At 38.5% G+C, this 17,796-nt stretch overlaps 1 protein-coding gene across 2 annotated transcripts in view; it reads right to left on the minus strand.

The window, feature by feature from the left end:
• Positions 1-17,796, minus strand: part of dnajc2 (DnaJ (Hsp40) homolog, subfamily C, member 2) — a 43,172-nt gene that overhangs the window by 21,270 nt on the left and 4,106 nt on the right. Inside the window, exons 2-6 of one of the 2 annotated variants that reach the window (XM_043713834.1) lie at positions 14,002-14,192; positions 13,059-13,134; positions 8,958-9,056; positions 8,546-8,687; positions 5,839-5,919 (exon numbers count right to left, since the gene is read on the minus strand). In XM_043713834.1, the coding sequence (XP_043569769.1) occupies positions 5,839-5,919; positions 8,546-8,687; positions 8,958-9,056; positions 13,059-13,134; positions 14,002-14,192 (589 nt within the window). Of the gene's footprint in view, positions 1-5,838; positions 5,920-8,545; positions 8,688-8,957; positions 9,057-10,337; positions 10,433-13,058; positions 13,135-14,001; positions 14,193-17,796 lie in introns of those variants that run through there. The other variant, XM_043713835.1, reaches the window with a different exon arrangement.

The raw sequence follows: 17,796 nt of genomic DNA on the forward strand, positions 1-17,796 counted from the left end.
CCACCCTGTGGCTCAACATTTCAATTCCCCTTCCCACTCCACCAAGGATCCACCCCAGTCTGACCTATCACCCTCACCTTGACCTCTTTCCACCTATCACATTTCCGACGCCCCTCCCCCAAGTCCCTCCTCCCTACCTTTTATCTTAGCCTGCTGGACAAACTTTCCTCATTCTTGAAGAAGGGCTTATGCCCGAAACGTCGATTCTCCTGTTCCCTGGATGCTGCCTGACCTGCTGCGCTTTTCCAGCAACACATTTTCAGTTTTGTATTATATAAGTTGTTTTGGTAAAAAGGTTACCCAGCCCTTGCAATGTACAGAATTCACATACTCAGCTACTGTCATTATTTGCTGCTCATAAATCTGTGAATTTTACTCTGACAACCACAACAGTAATTTAGCATTGTATCTAAATGCTATATTTAAATACTGACACTCTTTATAAATGTTATTCCAGAGTCAGTGAAACCACAGAATTGTGTGCCTTTGCAAACTTTCCATAAAACCATAAGACATAGGAACAGAAATTATGCCATTCAGCCCATCGAGTCTGCTCCATCATTCAATCATGGCTGAGAGGTTTCTCAACTCCATTCTCCCACTTTCTCCCCATGTCCCTTGATCCCTTTGATATTCAAGAATCTATCTCAGTCTTAAACATACTCAATGACTTGACCTCCACAGCCTTCTGAAGCAATGAATTCCATAGATTCACCACTCTCTGGCTGAAAAGTTTCTCCTTATCGCCGTTCTATTTGGACTTCCCTTTACTCTAAGGCTATGCCCTCCGGTTCTAGTCTCTCCTACCAATAGAAACATCTTCCCAACATCTATTCTATCCAGGTCATTCAGTATTCTGCATATTTCAATTAGATCCCCCTTATCTTTCTAAACTACATCAAGTATAGACCCAGAGTCCTCAAACATTCCTCATACGTTAAGCTTTTCATTCCTGGGAGATTTCTTGTTAACCTCCTCTGAATACTCTACAAGGCCAGTACATCCTACCTGAGATGAGGTCCAAAGCTACGTATAATACTCCTACTGTGGTCTGACCAGAAACTTGTAGAGCCTCGGAAGCACAGCCTTGCTTTTATATTCAAATCTTCTCAAAATAAATTTCATCATTGCATTTGCCTTCCTAACTACTGATGCAACCTGCAAGTTTACCTTGACAGATTCCTGGACTAGAACTTCCAAGTCTCTTTGCACTTCAGACTTCTGAATTTGTTCCCTATTTAGAACATGCTGCTATTCTCCCTACCAAATACATGACCTCACACCTTCCCACGTTGTACTCCAACTGCCATTTCTTTGCCCACTCTCCTAACCCATCCAAATCCTTCTGCAGCCTCACTGCCTCAATACTACCATTCCATCTATCTTTGTATCGTCTGCAATTTAGCCCAGAATGCCCTCAGTTCCTTCACCTATATCGTCTATGTATAAAGTGAAAAGTTAGGTTAATCGGTCTGTAATTTTCCATCTTTTGCCTTACTTCGTTTTAAACAGGATGTCACGTTAGAGATTTTCCATCGCTCCGGACCCTCTGTAGAAATTCCTGAAAGATCACTACCAATGCCTCCATTATCTCTTCAGCTACCTCCCTTAGAACTCTGGGGTGTAGTCCATCTGGTCCAGGTTATTTACCCACCTTTGGGCCATTCAGTTTTCCTAGCACCTGCTCCTTGGTGTTGGCCACCATACTCAGCTCTGTCCCCTCATTCTCTTGAATTTTTGGGATATTAGTCGTGTTTTCCACTGTGAAGACTGACACAAAGTAATTATTCAGTTCCTTCCACTACTATCTCTCCAGTGTCATTTTCCAACAACCCAATGTCCACTTTTGCCCTTTATATTTCTAAAGAAACTCCAAGTCTTCCTTTATATTACTAGCTAGCTTGCCCTCATATTTAATCTTCTCTCTCTTTTTTGTTGCCCTCTCTTGGTCTTTGTAAGCTTCCCAATCCTCTGGTTTCCCACTGCCCTTAACCACATTATATGCTTTCTTATTTGCTTTTACGCTGTCCCTGATGTCTCTCGTCAGCCATGGCTGTTTCATCCTGATTCCATTTTAATAAGCTGGAAAGGATCAAGATTAAACTTACTATTTTGGAGTTTTTTTTATTCAAACTACTTCCAAATTATGCTGCTAACATGAAAATACCATCCAGTGATTATTGTTCAATAGCATGATGTCATGTTACAAATCAATGTTGTGATTGTGTGCTCAGCGTATGATGGCCAGGTGAGCACATTTGCTAAAGTGACTGCCCACAATTTCTGAAACTCTCAGGAGTACCTGGAATTTAGTCCACATTCTAGAAAGGATTTGAAAACTTTGCAAAGAAATCACAGAAGAGATTTATTAGAATGGCTCCTGGACTGATGGATTACAGTTACATTGACAGACTAAAGCAGCTGGATTGGAACAGAAAAGGAAAAGAGAAGAAGATTTGATAAATTTATAGAAGATCATTGAAGATAGAGTAAATAAAGGGAAAATATTTTCAATAGTGGAAGATTGCTATCCAGATGTTAATTGGCAAAATTCGGATCGATAACAAAAACTTTTCAAACAAAACAGGGAATTAAGAATTGGAACACACTGCCAAACTGAGATAAATTGAACAAGTACTGGAGATAAACATAAAAGCAGGGAAGAGGGGAAAAGACAGGAATAGAGTTAATTCATTGCTGTTCAAAAGAGCTGGCAAAGACTTAAAGAGGTTGGCATCCTTCCGGGCCAGATTATTCTGCGATTTTATGAAACATGCAATATAATGAAACATATAAAGAATTTCCATGTGCCTTTCATAATGTCGAACACCCCAGAATGTTTCACAATAAATACAGTAGTAAATTCACTATTCTAAATTAGGAAAACATAGCAGTTAATAACACGTTCAATAAACAGCGAAAACCTAAATGACGAGGTAATCTTTTTTGAGTAACATTAGTTGAAGGAGAAATGTTTTCCTGAACTAACTAGAAAACGTTCCACCTTGCTTTAAATAGTGCAGTAGGATCTTTTACATCCACACAAAAAAAAATGGAACCTAATTTTAACATTTTTTCTAATAGCATTTCTGACAGGGCAAGAGTCTCTAGCCTTTCAAAGAAATGTCAATCTCGCCGATGCACTCTAGGGTGTGATTTACAGGTGAGAGTGCTTCCATTGGTCTATTAACTAGTTTGAGTCAAATTTTCATAAACATCAGTATTGAAATAAGGCATATTTATCTGGTAGTTTACCACACTTTCAGTAGTCCAGCAATTCTGATGTTAGAAATATGTAAGATGAAGCAATTTATTTGATTCATTATTGTACAGTGAAACATTTTGTTTTGTGTGCAGTACAGGCAGATAATAACATACAAAGTTCGTAGGGTGGTAGAATAGGATGAGCATTATAATGTTACGGCTGCAGAGAAGGTGCATAAAAATAAAATCACCATTAGATTTTAAACTTCAGAGATCATTCAGAAGTCTAATAACAGTGAGGGAGAAGCTGATTTTGAACTAGTTGGTACATATAATTAAGCTTTTGTATGTTCTGAATGACAGAAGAGATTGGAAGAGATTATAATCGGGGTGGGAGAGATCCTTGATGACGTTGGCTGCCTTTCTGAAGCATTGAGGCGTGTAGTTGAAGTTAATGGATAGGAGACTGGCTTGTGTGATGGACTAGGCTGTGTTCACAACTCTCTATAGTTTCTTATGGTCCTGGGCAGAGCAGTTGCCCCCACCAAGCCACAATGCATCTGGATAGAATACTTTTTATGGTTCATCTATAAAAGTTGATAAGAGTCCTTGTGGACATGCCAAATTTCCGTAGCCTCCTAAGAAGTAGAGGCAGCGTCATGCCTTCTTGACCAATGCACCAACATGGAATGTCCAGGACAGATTATTGGTGATTCTCACTCCTTGGAACTTGACGCTGTTGACCATCTCCACATCAGTTCCACTGATGTAGATAGGAGGGTGGCCAGCCACCAATTTACACCCAAAATTGATTAGAATGAATCTACATAATTTCCAAATGCTCACAATCTGCAGCCAAGGCCAATATTAAAATACAGATTACATATTTTTTACCTGATTGACTGCTTAAGCAAGGGAATCTATACGCAGTAAGGCGTACCCATAAAACAGAGGGCCTCTTATGGTGAAGTGGTAGCACCCTCTGGATCAGAAAGCCCAGGGTCATGTTTTATATGCTCTACAGATGCGGCATAATATCTTTGAACAGGTTGATTAACCTGTTTGATTGCTTAAACAAGGGAATCTGTACACAAATGGACAAGAAAAATTCTGGGTCCTTCTGTGTACAGTAAGATTTCCTCAGTTAAATAGAAAATCAGAGAAGGCTCTCTGTCTTAGCCATTTAATAAATGATCTGGTGATACAGTACTGGGTTGTCCCAGGGTCAGACAAAAACAAAACCTTCCCTTTTAAAAGGAGAAAACTATAAAATAAAGCAAACCTATAATTAAATAATAGTACTGCTAGTACTCTAACACTCCAGTAATGGCAGTGTCCACCAATTGCTGAAAGTCTATTCCTTTCAAGGCTATGGAAGAGAAATGGGCAAACGGAACAAGTACACCCATGGGATGTACAACCAGAAATATATCAGTGGATAAAAAAAAAACCAAAAGTGCTGGAAAAACACAGGACATCTGGCAATAAACTGTGGAGAGAGAAACAGAGTTGACATTTCTTCAATGAAGAGGAGTCTTATTGGGCTGGAAACATCAACTCTGCCTCTCTTTCCACAGATATAGCCAGACCTGCTAAATTTCTCCAATTCTTTGCTTTTATTTCAGGTTTTCCAGGAGCCCAGTATTTTGCTTTTATGACTGTGGATATCAAGTAAAATAATTTATAGGTTCAAGGTTTTTCCACACAAGTCGACTTTAGTACTGCTCATTGCCAAAGTTCAAGCAAGAGTCATAGTCACCTTGGTTATACAGGGTGACCAGCAAAAGCCTTATTCAGTTGCACAGAACCTTGCTGAGTAATTGCCGAGAGTATTTTGGACAGTCTTGATTCCTTTATTTAAGGAAGGATATTCTTATCACTGAGGGAGTGCTATGGAGGTTCATCAGTTTAATCCTGGCATGTGGTATGTATTTTTTACACTTTCGAAGAATGAGGTACGATTTTATTGAAACTTAAATTTTTACAGGGCATGACAGGGTGAACATAAGCAGGAAGTTTCCCTGGCTGGTAACCTAGACCCAGGTGATGTACTCTCAAGATAAGGGGCATGCCATTTTATACCAATAAGAGGAGGAATTCAATACTGAGAGCAAGGTGAATTGTTGGAATTCTCTGGAGGGCTTTGGAAGCTTAGTTATTCAGTAGGTTAAACACAAAAGTCAATTCTGGAGATTTATAGCATTAAGGGATATGGAAACAGTGTGGGAAAGGGCATTAAGGGCACCTAGAATGGAAGGGCAGGCTGGGTAGATTGAATGCCTATTCCTGTTCCTAGATAGGAGTTCTAACCTGTCAATAACTTCAGAAGAGAAAAGAAACGGAGAAAAGGGGTGAGAAAAACAAAATGCTAAACTGTGGGTTGAAAAAAAATTGATTAATGGGGATAAATTAAATAAGAAAATATATCTACGTCGGAATTCTTGGCCACTCCATTCTCTATCAATGGCAAAGAATCTTTCAGCCAACTATACTTTGCAGCTAGCTCACTAACTCTTTTCTGTCCTCTTTAAAACTTCCTCAGTCCTTTTGCTAAAATGTCATATATGTTTTGCAGATAAACATCAATCAACATCTAAAATACAGTACACTAGGAAATTTTAAAAAAAAACTTACCAGAATGAATAAAAAGAATCTACTTCTTCGAAGGAAGAATTCAAATTGCCCAGTTTGGAAACATGTTTCTTTTTGGACCATCTGAGGAATAACATTTGTATTTTTCTTCATCAAATGTAACCACAAATACAATCCAAGTCAAGTTTTATACGTAATAAATGAAACTAAATGAAATGTCAGTATTCAAAAGAAGTAGTGTTAAACCACATTCAACAATCTGCAACTGAAACAGAAACTATAAAAACAAATTAAGAAAAATACTTGTACATTGAAAAAAGTAAAAGACACACTAGATTTATATAAACACATCTCGAGAAAACTTGGGACAGAGTTCAGAAAACTGGCTAGTGTATGGTAAAAATGAGATGGAGATGCTGATTGAGCAATCCATTATATCAAATTATACGATCGTATCGAAAAATAAAAGGAACAAATACATTGACTATTAGTCAGTGAGTTTTTAAAATGAAGATTACCTAATCTTAACTAAAGCAAAGCAAACCATATACTGAGGGAATGGAATAAAGTTAGAAAACCTACGTCATTAGATCAATTAGTATAGTATCCCTCAATTCCCCCAAATGAGCAAATACTGCAGTACCAGCTCCATTTTGGCAATATTTTATTTACACCATTTCCATTTTTTCCATATCTGTATGAATGTACAGATGAGATCAAATTAAAGAATAGTTCATCTATGTTCAACTGCAGGCTATCATAAGGTCTTTCTGGATATATTGCTACATTAGTTATAAAGCTGGCTCCCAATTATGAAATATTATGTCTGTTCTAGAGTTCTGCAATGGTTTAGTTACTTCTGGTTGGAAAACAAAATTTGTGATTGTCAAGCAGGCACAAAGCCCCACTGTTTCTGTTGAGATGCCAAACCAAATCATTTTTCCAAATACATTCCAAATGAAACGAAACGGCACATGCTGATAGTGGAATTGTAGTTATCCTCATGCTCCTTTAAATAAATTTCTGTACTTCCTGGATGATTTGATGTTCTCAAATTTAACATAACTTATTGAATGCATTCAACTGATTGTCTGTATTAGGAATAATGCAAAATTAACATTTGAAATACCAAAATACCCAACAAAGTTGAAAGCTATCACCATAAGCCAGCTTTATCCCAAACTGAAACACACTATTGTCTGCCATGTAGCTTTTATCCAACAATACCCCATTTCAAGTAATGTGATGGCATGGTTTAAATATTAGGTGTCGCTGTCTGGCCAGCATTTATTGCCCATTGCTAGTTGCCCTTGAAAAGTTGGGGGTCAGCCACCTTCTTAAACACTGCAGTTCACCTGCAGGTGGGTTGACCCACAATGTCCTTAGGGAGGGAATTCCAGGATTCTGATCCAATGACAGCAAAGGAACAGTGACAGATTTCCAAGATGGTGAGTGGCTTGGAGTGGAACTGGAATGTGATGGTGTTCCCATGTATCTGCTGCCCTTATCCTTTAGATGGAAATGGTCATGGTGGAGGGGGGTGTTTGCAGGTGCAGCCCCAGGATCTTTGGTGAATTTCTGCAGTGCATTTTGTAGGTAATTCACAATGTTGCTCCTGAGCATCAATGGTGGAGGGAGTGAATGTTTGTGGACATAGTGCCAATCAAGCACGCTGTTTGCCCTGGATGATATCAAACTTCTTGAGTGTTGTTAGAGCTGAACCATCCAAGCAACTGAGGACTATGCTATCACTCTACTGACTTGTGCCTGGTAGATGATGGACAGGTTTTGGGGAGTCAGAAGGTGAGTTACTTGCCACAATATTCCTAGCCTCTGACCTGTTCTTGTAGCCACTGTTTACATGGTGAGTCAGTTGAGTTTCTGATCAACAGTAACATGCAGGATGTTAATTGTGGAAGATTCAGTGATGGTAACACCACTGAATATCAAGGAATGGTGTTTAGATTGTCTCTTATTGGAGATGGTCATTGTCTGGCATTTGTGCGGTGCACATGTTACTTGCCAGTTGCCAGGCCAAGCCAGGATACTGTCCAGATCTTGTTGCATTTGAACATGGACTGCTTCAGTATCTGAGGAGAAGCAAATGGTGCTGAATATTGTGCAATCATCAGCAAAAGCTCCTATTTCTGACCTTATGACGGAGAAAAGATTATTGATGAAGCAGCTGGTTTGGGGCTAGGACTCTATCTGGAGAAAGCCCTGTAGAGATGTCTGACCTCCACCAATTGCAATATCTTATGTACAAGCTATGATACCAACAAGTAGAGAGTTTGACTCTCGTTTTGCTCAGGCTCCTTGGTGCCGCACTCAGTCGAATACAACCTGGATGTCAAGGGCTGTTACTCTCATCTAACCTCTAGAATTCAGCTCTTTTGTCCACTTTTAAACCAAGGCTAATAACAAGGTCATGAGCTGTGTGGCCCTGGCGAAACGCAAATTGGGAGTCACTGACCAGGTGCTGCTTGAAAGCACAATTGATAACACCTTCCATCACTTTATTCATGATCCAGAGTAGACTGATAGGGTGGGAAATCTTTGATACGGCTGGACGAATATTTTGTAAATTGTGATCATGGATTGCGATCACAATTTGCAACTTCCAATACTTCTAACAATATGTTACATTATGACAAAAGCATAAGTTAATAACATTGCCTTATGCACCTTATTGGGACAGGCCCGAATAAACTGAGCTACAAAACATTAGGATTTTGTATTTGCCACTCACCTGGCATTCCGCTCAAAAGCTGCCGAAAACACCTCAATGAAATTTTCTTTTGCCTCACTTTTAGAAGGTATTGTATTGTCAAATGTAGGATCCACACTGTCAAATGCTCGCCGTTTCAAGGGATCTGACAGTATTTCATTGGCTGCAAGGTAATAAAAATGCTATTAACAAATTACCAAAATCCAAACAGCCCATAGTTACAAACCAAACTGAAAAATTTAATTACAATGAAATCTTACTATCACTTTTACATTTAAAATGTAATTGAAATTTTTCACAAATTAGGGTTTGACATATTACAGCAAGGGTTTATGTATCTGGCCTTCAGATTCAATAAAAGTAACAATAAAAAATGTAACAATAAAAGATATTTGCACAAGTTTACTTATGATGCACAGAAGTACAATCTTACCTTTAGTAATACATGTAAAATAATCATTGTCCCCTTCACCTATTTGTTCACCTGCAGCTTTCCTTTTGTCAGGATGATGTTTCAATACCATTGCCTTATCTAAAAGGAAATATAGTGACTTAACATCGATTTACACAAAAATTAATGTTTTAAACAGTCAATTTACTGAAACCTGCATTTACAATCCTGAATGAAGCACATCCAAACTGTCTGTACGCTTCAAGAGGGATTTAGCTCCACTTCTAAATTTGTTTCGATTAATTGAGTTTCTTGTCTAATATCTATTTCCAATTCCTTAACTCCCTTAGGTAGGGACATGCAGCAATTGGCCTCCAAAAGCCAACTGTTTACAACTACCACTCATTGCTCCACTCCCTGCCCTTATAAATGACCTTCATGGGAAATCACAGTATATTTCATATTTTTTAAATGGTGCAAAAATAGAAACCTATTGTGTACTGCATATATTACGTAGAAACATCGATGCTCAGCGGTTAGCACAGCTGCCTCACAGCAACAGGGACACGATTTGTGGGATTCTACCCTTGGGCGACTGACTGTGTGGAGTGTGCACATTCTCAGAGTGTCTGTGTAGGTTTCCTCCCAGTGTTCTGGAATTCCTCCCAAAGTCCAAAGATGTGCAGGTTGGGTGGATTGGCAATGCTAAATTGTCCATAGTATCCAGGGATGTGCAGGCTATGTGGATTAGTTAGGTGCAAAATGAAAGATTACAGGGATAGGGTGAGGATGACGTGGTCTAGGTGAGATGCTCTTCAGAGGGTAGGTGTGGATGGTCCAAATTGCCAGTTTCCACACTCTAGGGCTTCTATGATTCAATGAATAGTTATTTTTATGTCAAATTGTACTTTCTAATCAAAGAAACACATTCTAACAAATGCTATCAATAGTTTTGTTTTGGCAGTCTATTTATAGATTGGATTGTCAAATCCGATCTGTGAATCTGCTAGAGCTCATAAGAGGATGCTAAGAGATTCATAAAACCAAATAGCTTTTCAACTGTATGTTACTATGTGCTATTTCTATTTTACACACAATTTTTAAAAATTAGTAGCAATGATAGCATGTCACTGTTTTCTTTCTCAAGTCATTGACAGTTATTTTGACATCCTAGAGAGGCTTGCCCATGAGAGTATGCTAACATTTAAAAGGAGATCCATGCAAAACAAATCTCCTGGTTTGCACATAATTGATGACATAACAGGTCCTAGCTTTGAAGAATCCATGCTGGAAGATTCCTGGGTTTATAACCACGTTTAACTAAAAATCTTATTGCTGATAAGCCTAATCAAACCAAAATTCATTTGAGCAAGGCTGCCAGTGAGAATGCCAAATGCAAAATTAAACATTTATATTTTGTACCTAATGATAATAAGTTGTGTTGAGATTTTCTTGAATTCGTACTGCTGTTCCTGAGCCACATTTTTCCCCTTGCATGGTCAAACAGTGTTACAAAGGTAAATTTAATTGATTTCCTTCAAGTGAAAAAAAGACTATTGTACAGAATTATGAAGAAATACCGTCAAGTGATTTTATTTACTCAAAAAATAATTATCAAAAACCCAAAAGGTTACTGTTTCAATGAAATGTGGCCAATTACACAATGGAATGACCCAAAATCCTGTTGTAGTGCATGTCTAGATGCAAATGCCACAGCAATTTCAGGCAAAGGCAGATGTGCAATTAAACAAATTCAAAGGTCACTGTCTGAAATTTACAGTTTTGTTATTAGTTTTGCAAAATTGGCATCATTTTGGCTGTGTCATGAAAAGTGTGAAGTTCCTGTGTAATCATGGTAGATATAGAAACATAGGAATTAAGAGCAGAAATAGGCAATTCAGCCCTTCGAGCCCTCGCTGCCATTTAAAATGATCGTGACTGATCTTATTCTGGTCTCAACTCCACTTTTCTGTCTGCTCTCCATAGCCCTGTATCCTGCTTTTCATCAGAAACATATCCATTTCTTTTTCGAATTTGTTGATTGATACTGCCTCTGCTGCACTCTGTGGGAGTGAGTTTAACAGATTCACAACCTCGTCATCTCAGTTTTGAACTTAACAGTTCTCATTCTGTATCGATGACCTCTTGTTCAAGACTGTCCCACAGGGGGAACATCTGTTCCACGTCAACCTTATCAATCTCCCTTAACATTTTAAATGTCTCAATTAGATTGCCCCCTCATTCTTCTCAACACAAGCCCAAGCTATTCAACTGCTCCTTGTATAATAGCACTTTCACCACTGGAATCAACCTTGTGAATCTCCTCTTAAACTGCCTCCAGTGCCACCATCACATTCCTCAAGTAAGGAGGCCAAAACTGGACATAATACTTCAAGTGTGGTCTCACCAATGTCTTAAATAATTATATCAACAGTTTTTTGTTCTAATCCAGTCCTTTTGTAATAAGTTCCAGGATTCCATTTGTCTTTCTTATTATATGCTGCACCTACTTTTCTACTCTAATGATTCATGCACAAACAAGCCCAGATCTCTGTGCACTGACACACTTTGAATCTGATGACCACTGAAATAATAATTTGCCCTTTTATTTTTCTGACCAAAATGGACAACCTCGCATTTATCCACGTTAAACTCCATCTGCCAGATTCTGGCCTACTCTCCTAACCTATCAATATCCACCTGTAAACTCTTTCTCTCTTCAACACTGCCTGCTTTCCCACCGATTTTAGTATCATCCGCAAACTTTGCTATGTTTCACTCTGTCCCTGTTTGCAGATCATTTACATAGATTATAAATAGTTGAGGTTGGAGAACTGAGCCCTGAGGCACCCCGCTGGTTAGAGTTCACCATCCAGAGAAGGACCCATTTATCCTGACCTCTGCTTTCAATCAGTCAGCAGATCCTTTATCAAACCAATACTCTACTCTTAACCCGCTAAGGTCTAAGCTTCTGGATCAATCTTTCACATGACACACTGGCAAACAAACTATATTCAAAACAGAAAGTTAAGGCTTATATATAGAGTCATAGAATTACACAGCATGGAATCAGATCCTTCAGTCCAACTCGGCCACACTGACCAGATATCCTAAATTGAATTACTCCCATTTACGAGCAGTTAACCCTCTATAAGGTCACCCCTCAGCCTCCGACGCTCCAGGGAAAAAAAGCCCCTGCCTCTCCCTATAGCTCAAACCTTCCAATCCTGGCATCATCCTTGTAAATCTTTTCTGAACTCTTTCAAGTTTCACAAAATCTTTCCTACAGTGGGGAGATCAGAATTGAATTCAGTATTCTGAAGTGGCCTAATCAATGTCCTGTGTAGCCACAACATGACATCCCAACTCAAACTTAATGCACTGATCAGTGATGCCAAACGCCTTCTTCACCACTCTGCGACTCCACTTTCATGGAACTATGCACCTGCACGCCTAGGTCCTTGCTCAATAACACTGTAAGGCCCTGCTACTAACTGGAAAACTCCTTCCCTAATTTGCCTTACCAAAATACAACACCTCACATTTATCTAAATTAAAACTCCACTTGCTACTTCAGTTGGCAATTATATTTGCAGCACAAATATCAACAACAAGTACGAGAAGTTAAAGCAAGCACAGCAAACTCTAGGAGAAAGTGAGGACTGCAGATGCTGGAGATCAGAATTGAAAATATGGTGCTGGAAGATCACAGCAGATCAGGCAGCATCCAAGGAGCAGGAGAATCGACGTTTCGGGCATAAGCCCCTCACTGGAATGAAGCGTTTATGCCTGAAATGTTGATTTCCTGCGCCTCGGATGCTGCCTGACCTGCTGTGCTTTTCCAGCACCACACTCTTGACAGCAAACTCTAGGCCAATATCAAGGACAAAAAATATGTTATTGCAAAATTTCTACATAATATTATTGTATCAAAATTAAATCTCTAGGTATTCTAACATTTCCTCCAAGGTAAGAGGGTCAACACATTTTCTATTTAATTTTTAAACTCCTTGAATATAAATTAAGTCGAATAAACAAGTTTTGATTAACAAATTTAAATGAGTTGAAAACATAAAGCATGGTGCAAAAATAAGTGGAAATAAAAAGAGCGAATCCTTCAGATTATATCAGAAAAATACTTACGTGCAGCTTTGATTTGCCTTTGCGTTGCTTTGTACCTCAAATGTACAAGTCCCAGGACTGCATAATGATCTTGATTCTACAAACAATAAAAAAAAATTAACTGTCAAAATGATGAAGAAAGTATTATAGAGGGGGACATCGTAGATTAATCAATAAACCATTCCACTCAGTACCATATGAGTTGCTGAGATTTAGTTTCCTGTTTTCTTCATAACTTACAAGGAAAAATAAACTTTTCCTATCTTTAGAGTTAACATATTAGTATTTCTACAGGATATTCTGAATTTGCAGCATCTTGGGAGAGTAGTATTTTTAAATCAAAACCGATCACCTTAACAGCAGTGGAATTGAAAGCCAGATTGTCTAAATTTACTACCTTCACAATGTATTTATTAGAAGTTTGTTAAGAAGAAGATAAATGGCTTCCCTTATCACCAACCATTCTCATCATCATGAGTGGTCGCGAACCAATTGGTGCTTAAAATCATGTGCTACTAATAGTTTCTTCAGTGAGGATCATATTCAGTTAAATACAGATCAGTATGGTGTGTTCAATTCAATAACTGTATAAATAAAAATGCAGTTTGAATTATTAAATAATCCATGGATTTTCTTTTTGCTGCGGAGAACTCTGACCCTTTCTGTGTGCTCAATGAGTCATTCCATGGTGTGCCATCAACCATGGAATGACTCCTCTGAAAATAGAAGCCACACCTTTGGGTAGGTAGGAGAATTGATTCAGAGAAACCATTGCATCAAGTGAAGGTGCAGAGAAGAAAAATTCTGGATATATGACATGAAAGAAATTCACAACTTGAGCAGCAAAATTTCATCAGCAAATACAACCCAGGTTTTAAACAAAATAAGTTTAGGTGGGGGGGGGGGGGGGGAGTGGTGGAACTGAAATTTTAAGTATTATCATTAGAATAAAATGAATGCACACCTTCCAGTCCTTTGGGTCAAGTGTTTTCAACAATGGATATTCCTCTAATTGTAATTCTTCATCTTCTGACTCAGATGACGATTCTTTCTCATCTTCCAGCTCATGAAAGGAAGCTGACACATTCCTCACCCGACGCTTTACAAGTGCTTCAAACCATCTTCCAACTGGCTCCACTGGACACAACACAGAAGCTACAAGTAAAAAAGAAATAGCTTAAAAGGTCTTGCTCTATACAGGTATCCTTATTCTACCAATCTTAAATAAAACTTTTAAGCACTGACATTCAAGTTAACATCTAGGGAACCTAACGTATAGGACAAAAAAGAAAATTGTGTATACCGTCATGACTGAAAGAGTAAAACATTAATGTTGAAAAAGTAGACAAATAATGATACAGGTGATTAGGAGGCCCTCTCCTTTAATTTTTATAACTTAACCAACGTAAGCAGCAAATATTGAGGGAGGTAAGCAGTTTCATGGCACTGAAGAGAGAATGAGTGAGTTACGGTAAGGGACAATGAATAATGTGAACATGGTAGTGCAGACTTTGTGTAAAGAATCACAGAGCTCATCATTAAGGAAAAGAAATGAAAAGTAACTTTGAGAATCTGTGCATGCACAATTAAAAGCGGATACCCAAGACATGGGACCCAACATAACCCATTCTTTGCTACGTTAGTATCTTCTTAGACCTGGCATTGAACTTGATGTAAAGGTGTGTAGATGCAGTTTTTACCCACTAGTTACCCAATAAACATGTCAGAAAAAGTTAGGTGCAAGTGAATTTTTAAGTGTGTGATAAATCAGTGACTGACAAGCAACTGCTCTAACACTGAAAACTAAATTTTACAAGTGTGGAATACGACCTTTTTTCCACATTTTAATTATTGTTGAAGAGGTTAAAAATGTATTATTTTTTCTTTGTCTTTATCTCTCTTAATCCCAATTTTCTTTCTCTATAGTTATGATGCTTCCAGTACATGATTTTACAATAAATTAAAATATCCAATTTATACTTACTGATTTAGACTATGCATGTCTCAGTGAGGATTCTTCAATCTGACGTTGTTGCTTGCCCTGCTCTCAGATGCCACACGTCCCCTGTAAAGGGCGCCAAACTGGATCAGACGCCTGATGACAGCAAGTTGCCGTTTAAAAGCCCACGAAGAATCTGTAGGCATTTACCAGCGTAGTGAACAGCAGGTGCCGTTCTTTCACAGCTAACTGAAAAATCCAGGACAATGTCTACCCCAAAAACTAATACGCTACTATAATGTCCCTTCACCAGAAACATCAAAAATTAAACCTATGAATTCAATGCGCCAAAGTACACTGCTATAATATCGCAAGCATTTTTGTAACTGAAACTAGAGTTAAGGGTGCTCTAGAAAATTATGTAACTTATTTTTTCCTTGCAGAAACTGGAGTGGAGTCTCTATTGCTAGTGGGGTACATTTGTGGGGGATACAGAAACCTAGTCCTCTGAAAGATACGTTTTCAAAACAAGTCTGTATAGCCCAGAAAAAAAAGTCATTAGGGTTCCTTCAATTTCCCAAAAAACAAACAGATCTGTACAATATATTTAAGCCTATTTGAAAAATGTAATAAATGTTAGGAGTCACTCTAGAGCACATTGAGAAAGGACATTTCAGTTAAAGAGCCCAAACACCTGTACAGTTACTAAAATTTGCTTTATAACCACGTAGCATTATTAGAATGACAATAAAGCTGACCAGTAAAAAACCCATCAGACCTTGCTTTAGCATGATCACACAGCAGTGAGAACAAGATACAATGTTTGTGAAAAATGAGTACAGTACTTCCAATCAGAATTTCTCAGCACTTGGGCAATGAATGGATATTTGAACTATTTTGATTCTATAGGCAACATGACAGTAATCCTACATACAGTTTTTCAAATGGTACTATAATACTCTTCAGCTTAATTTATTGTTCGTCTATGGGATTGTTTATTGGTATTTTCACAAAATTGCGTTTTCAATTAATTGTCGTGAGATTTTCTGAGATCATTGTCTTAGGCTAGTGATAACACACTTGAATCCATGACTTGACTCAATAACAAGCCACATTTGAGTGCTTGATCCAAGTTAATGCTTCAACATTATAGGCAGTTCTGCATGGTCAGAGATACTACTTTACAGATAAGACAATAAACCAAAGTTTTCCTTTTCAGTTGAATATGAAAAGGTCACACGTTGTTATTCAAACGAACGTTTCTGGTGTTCTTAGTAATAGTAATCTCTCAATCAAACATCAGTAAAAATTGTTAGATTGGACATTTGCCTCATTGTGGTTTATCGGATCTTGCTATGTTTCCTGAAATTACAAAATTCTAAAGTAATGAAATAATGAAAATAGACTGATCCACTGCTTTGTAAATAGTTTTTATTTTTCACTGTACGACAGCTCAATGGCTTGAAAGCTTGCGTTTCACATTTATGTGAGACTCAGTAATGCTTTTTTCTAGTTGAATGCAATGACACTAGCTGATTTCCAGCTAAAGAGAAAGTGCAAACAGGACTTTTGGTCCATTTTGGGACCGTAGTAACAGGGAAAATGTCACCATTGCTCATCAGTGTTACATTGAAACTGCTATAAACTGTCAGAGCATGCATATGTGTAGTTAAATGCAGAAATCCAGAAGTTGCTATTCTATGCTTTACCAAGCAGCACACTGTTGAAGTTCCCACTCGACAATGATTTACAAATGAGCAAGCAAGAACTTACTTTTTCACTGAAAACACTTGAAACCAGAAATGACACGTTGTTGAACAGGGTGTAACTGTTTTTAATGATATATTAAATTCATAATTACTTCTGAGGATCTTTGCATCTGAGAAACTAATTTGACTTAGTCACAGATTCATAGAGATGTACAGCACGGAAACAGACTCTTTCGTCCAACCCATCCATGCAGACCAGATATCCCAACCCAATCTAGTCCCACCTGCCAGCACCTGGCCCATATCCCTCCAAGCCCTTCCTTATTCATATAACCATCCAGATGCCTTCTAAATGTTGCAATTGTACTAGCCTCCACCACTTTCTTTGGCAGCTCATTCCATACACATACCACCCTCTGCCCCCAGGTCTCTTTTATATCTTTCCCCTCCCCCCCCCAAACCTATGCCCTCTAGTTCTGGACTCTCCCATCCTAGGGAAAAGACTTTGTCTATATATCCTAACCATGCCCCTTATGATTTTATAAGCCTCCATAAGGTCACCCCTCAGCCTCTGACACTCCATGGAAAACATCCCCAGCCTATTCAACCTCTCCCTACAGCTCAAATCCTCCAACCCTAGCAACATCCTTGTAAATCTTTTCTAAACCCTTTCAAGTTTTACAGCATCTTTCTGATAGGAAGATGACCAGAAAATATATTAAGGACAAAAGGGTAACTAGGGAGAGAATAGGGCCCCTCAAAGATCAATAAGGCTGCCTTTGTGTGGAGCCACAGAAAATGGGGGAGATACTAAATGAATATTTTGCATCAGTATTTACTGTGGAAAAGGATATGGAAGATATAGACTGTAGGGAAATAGATGGTGACATCTTGCAAAACGTCCAGATTACAGAGGAGGAAGTGCTGGATGTCTTGAAACGGGTAAAGGTGGATGAGTCCCCAGGACCTGATCAGGTGTACCCGAGAACTCTGTGGGAACCTAGAGAAGTGATTGCTGAGCCTTTTGCTGAAATATTTGTATCATCGATAGTCACAGGTGAGGTGCCAGAAGATTGGAGGTTGGCAAACGTGGTGCCAATGTTTAAGAAGG

The sequence above is a fragment of the Chiloscyllium plagiosum genome, chromosome 23 (genome assembly GCF_004010195.1).
Source record: "Chiloscyllium plagiosum isolate BGI_BamShark_2017 chromosome 23, ASM401019v2, whole genome shotgun sequence".
Taxonomy (NCBI): domain Eukaryota; kingdom Metazoa; phylum Chordata; class Chondrichthyes; order Orectolobiformes; family Hemiscylliidae; genus Chiloscyllium; species Chiloscyllium plagiosum.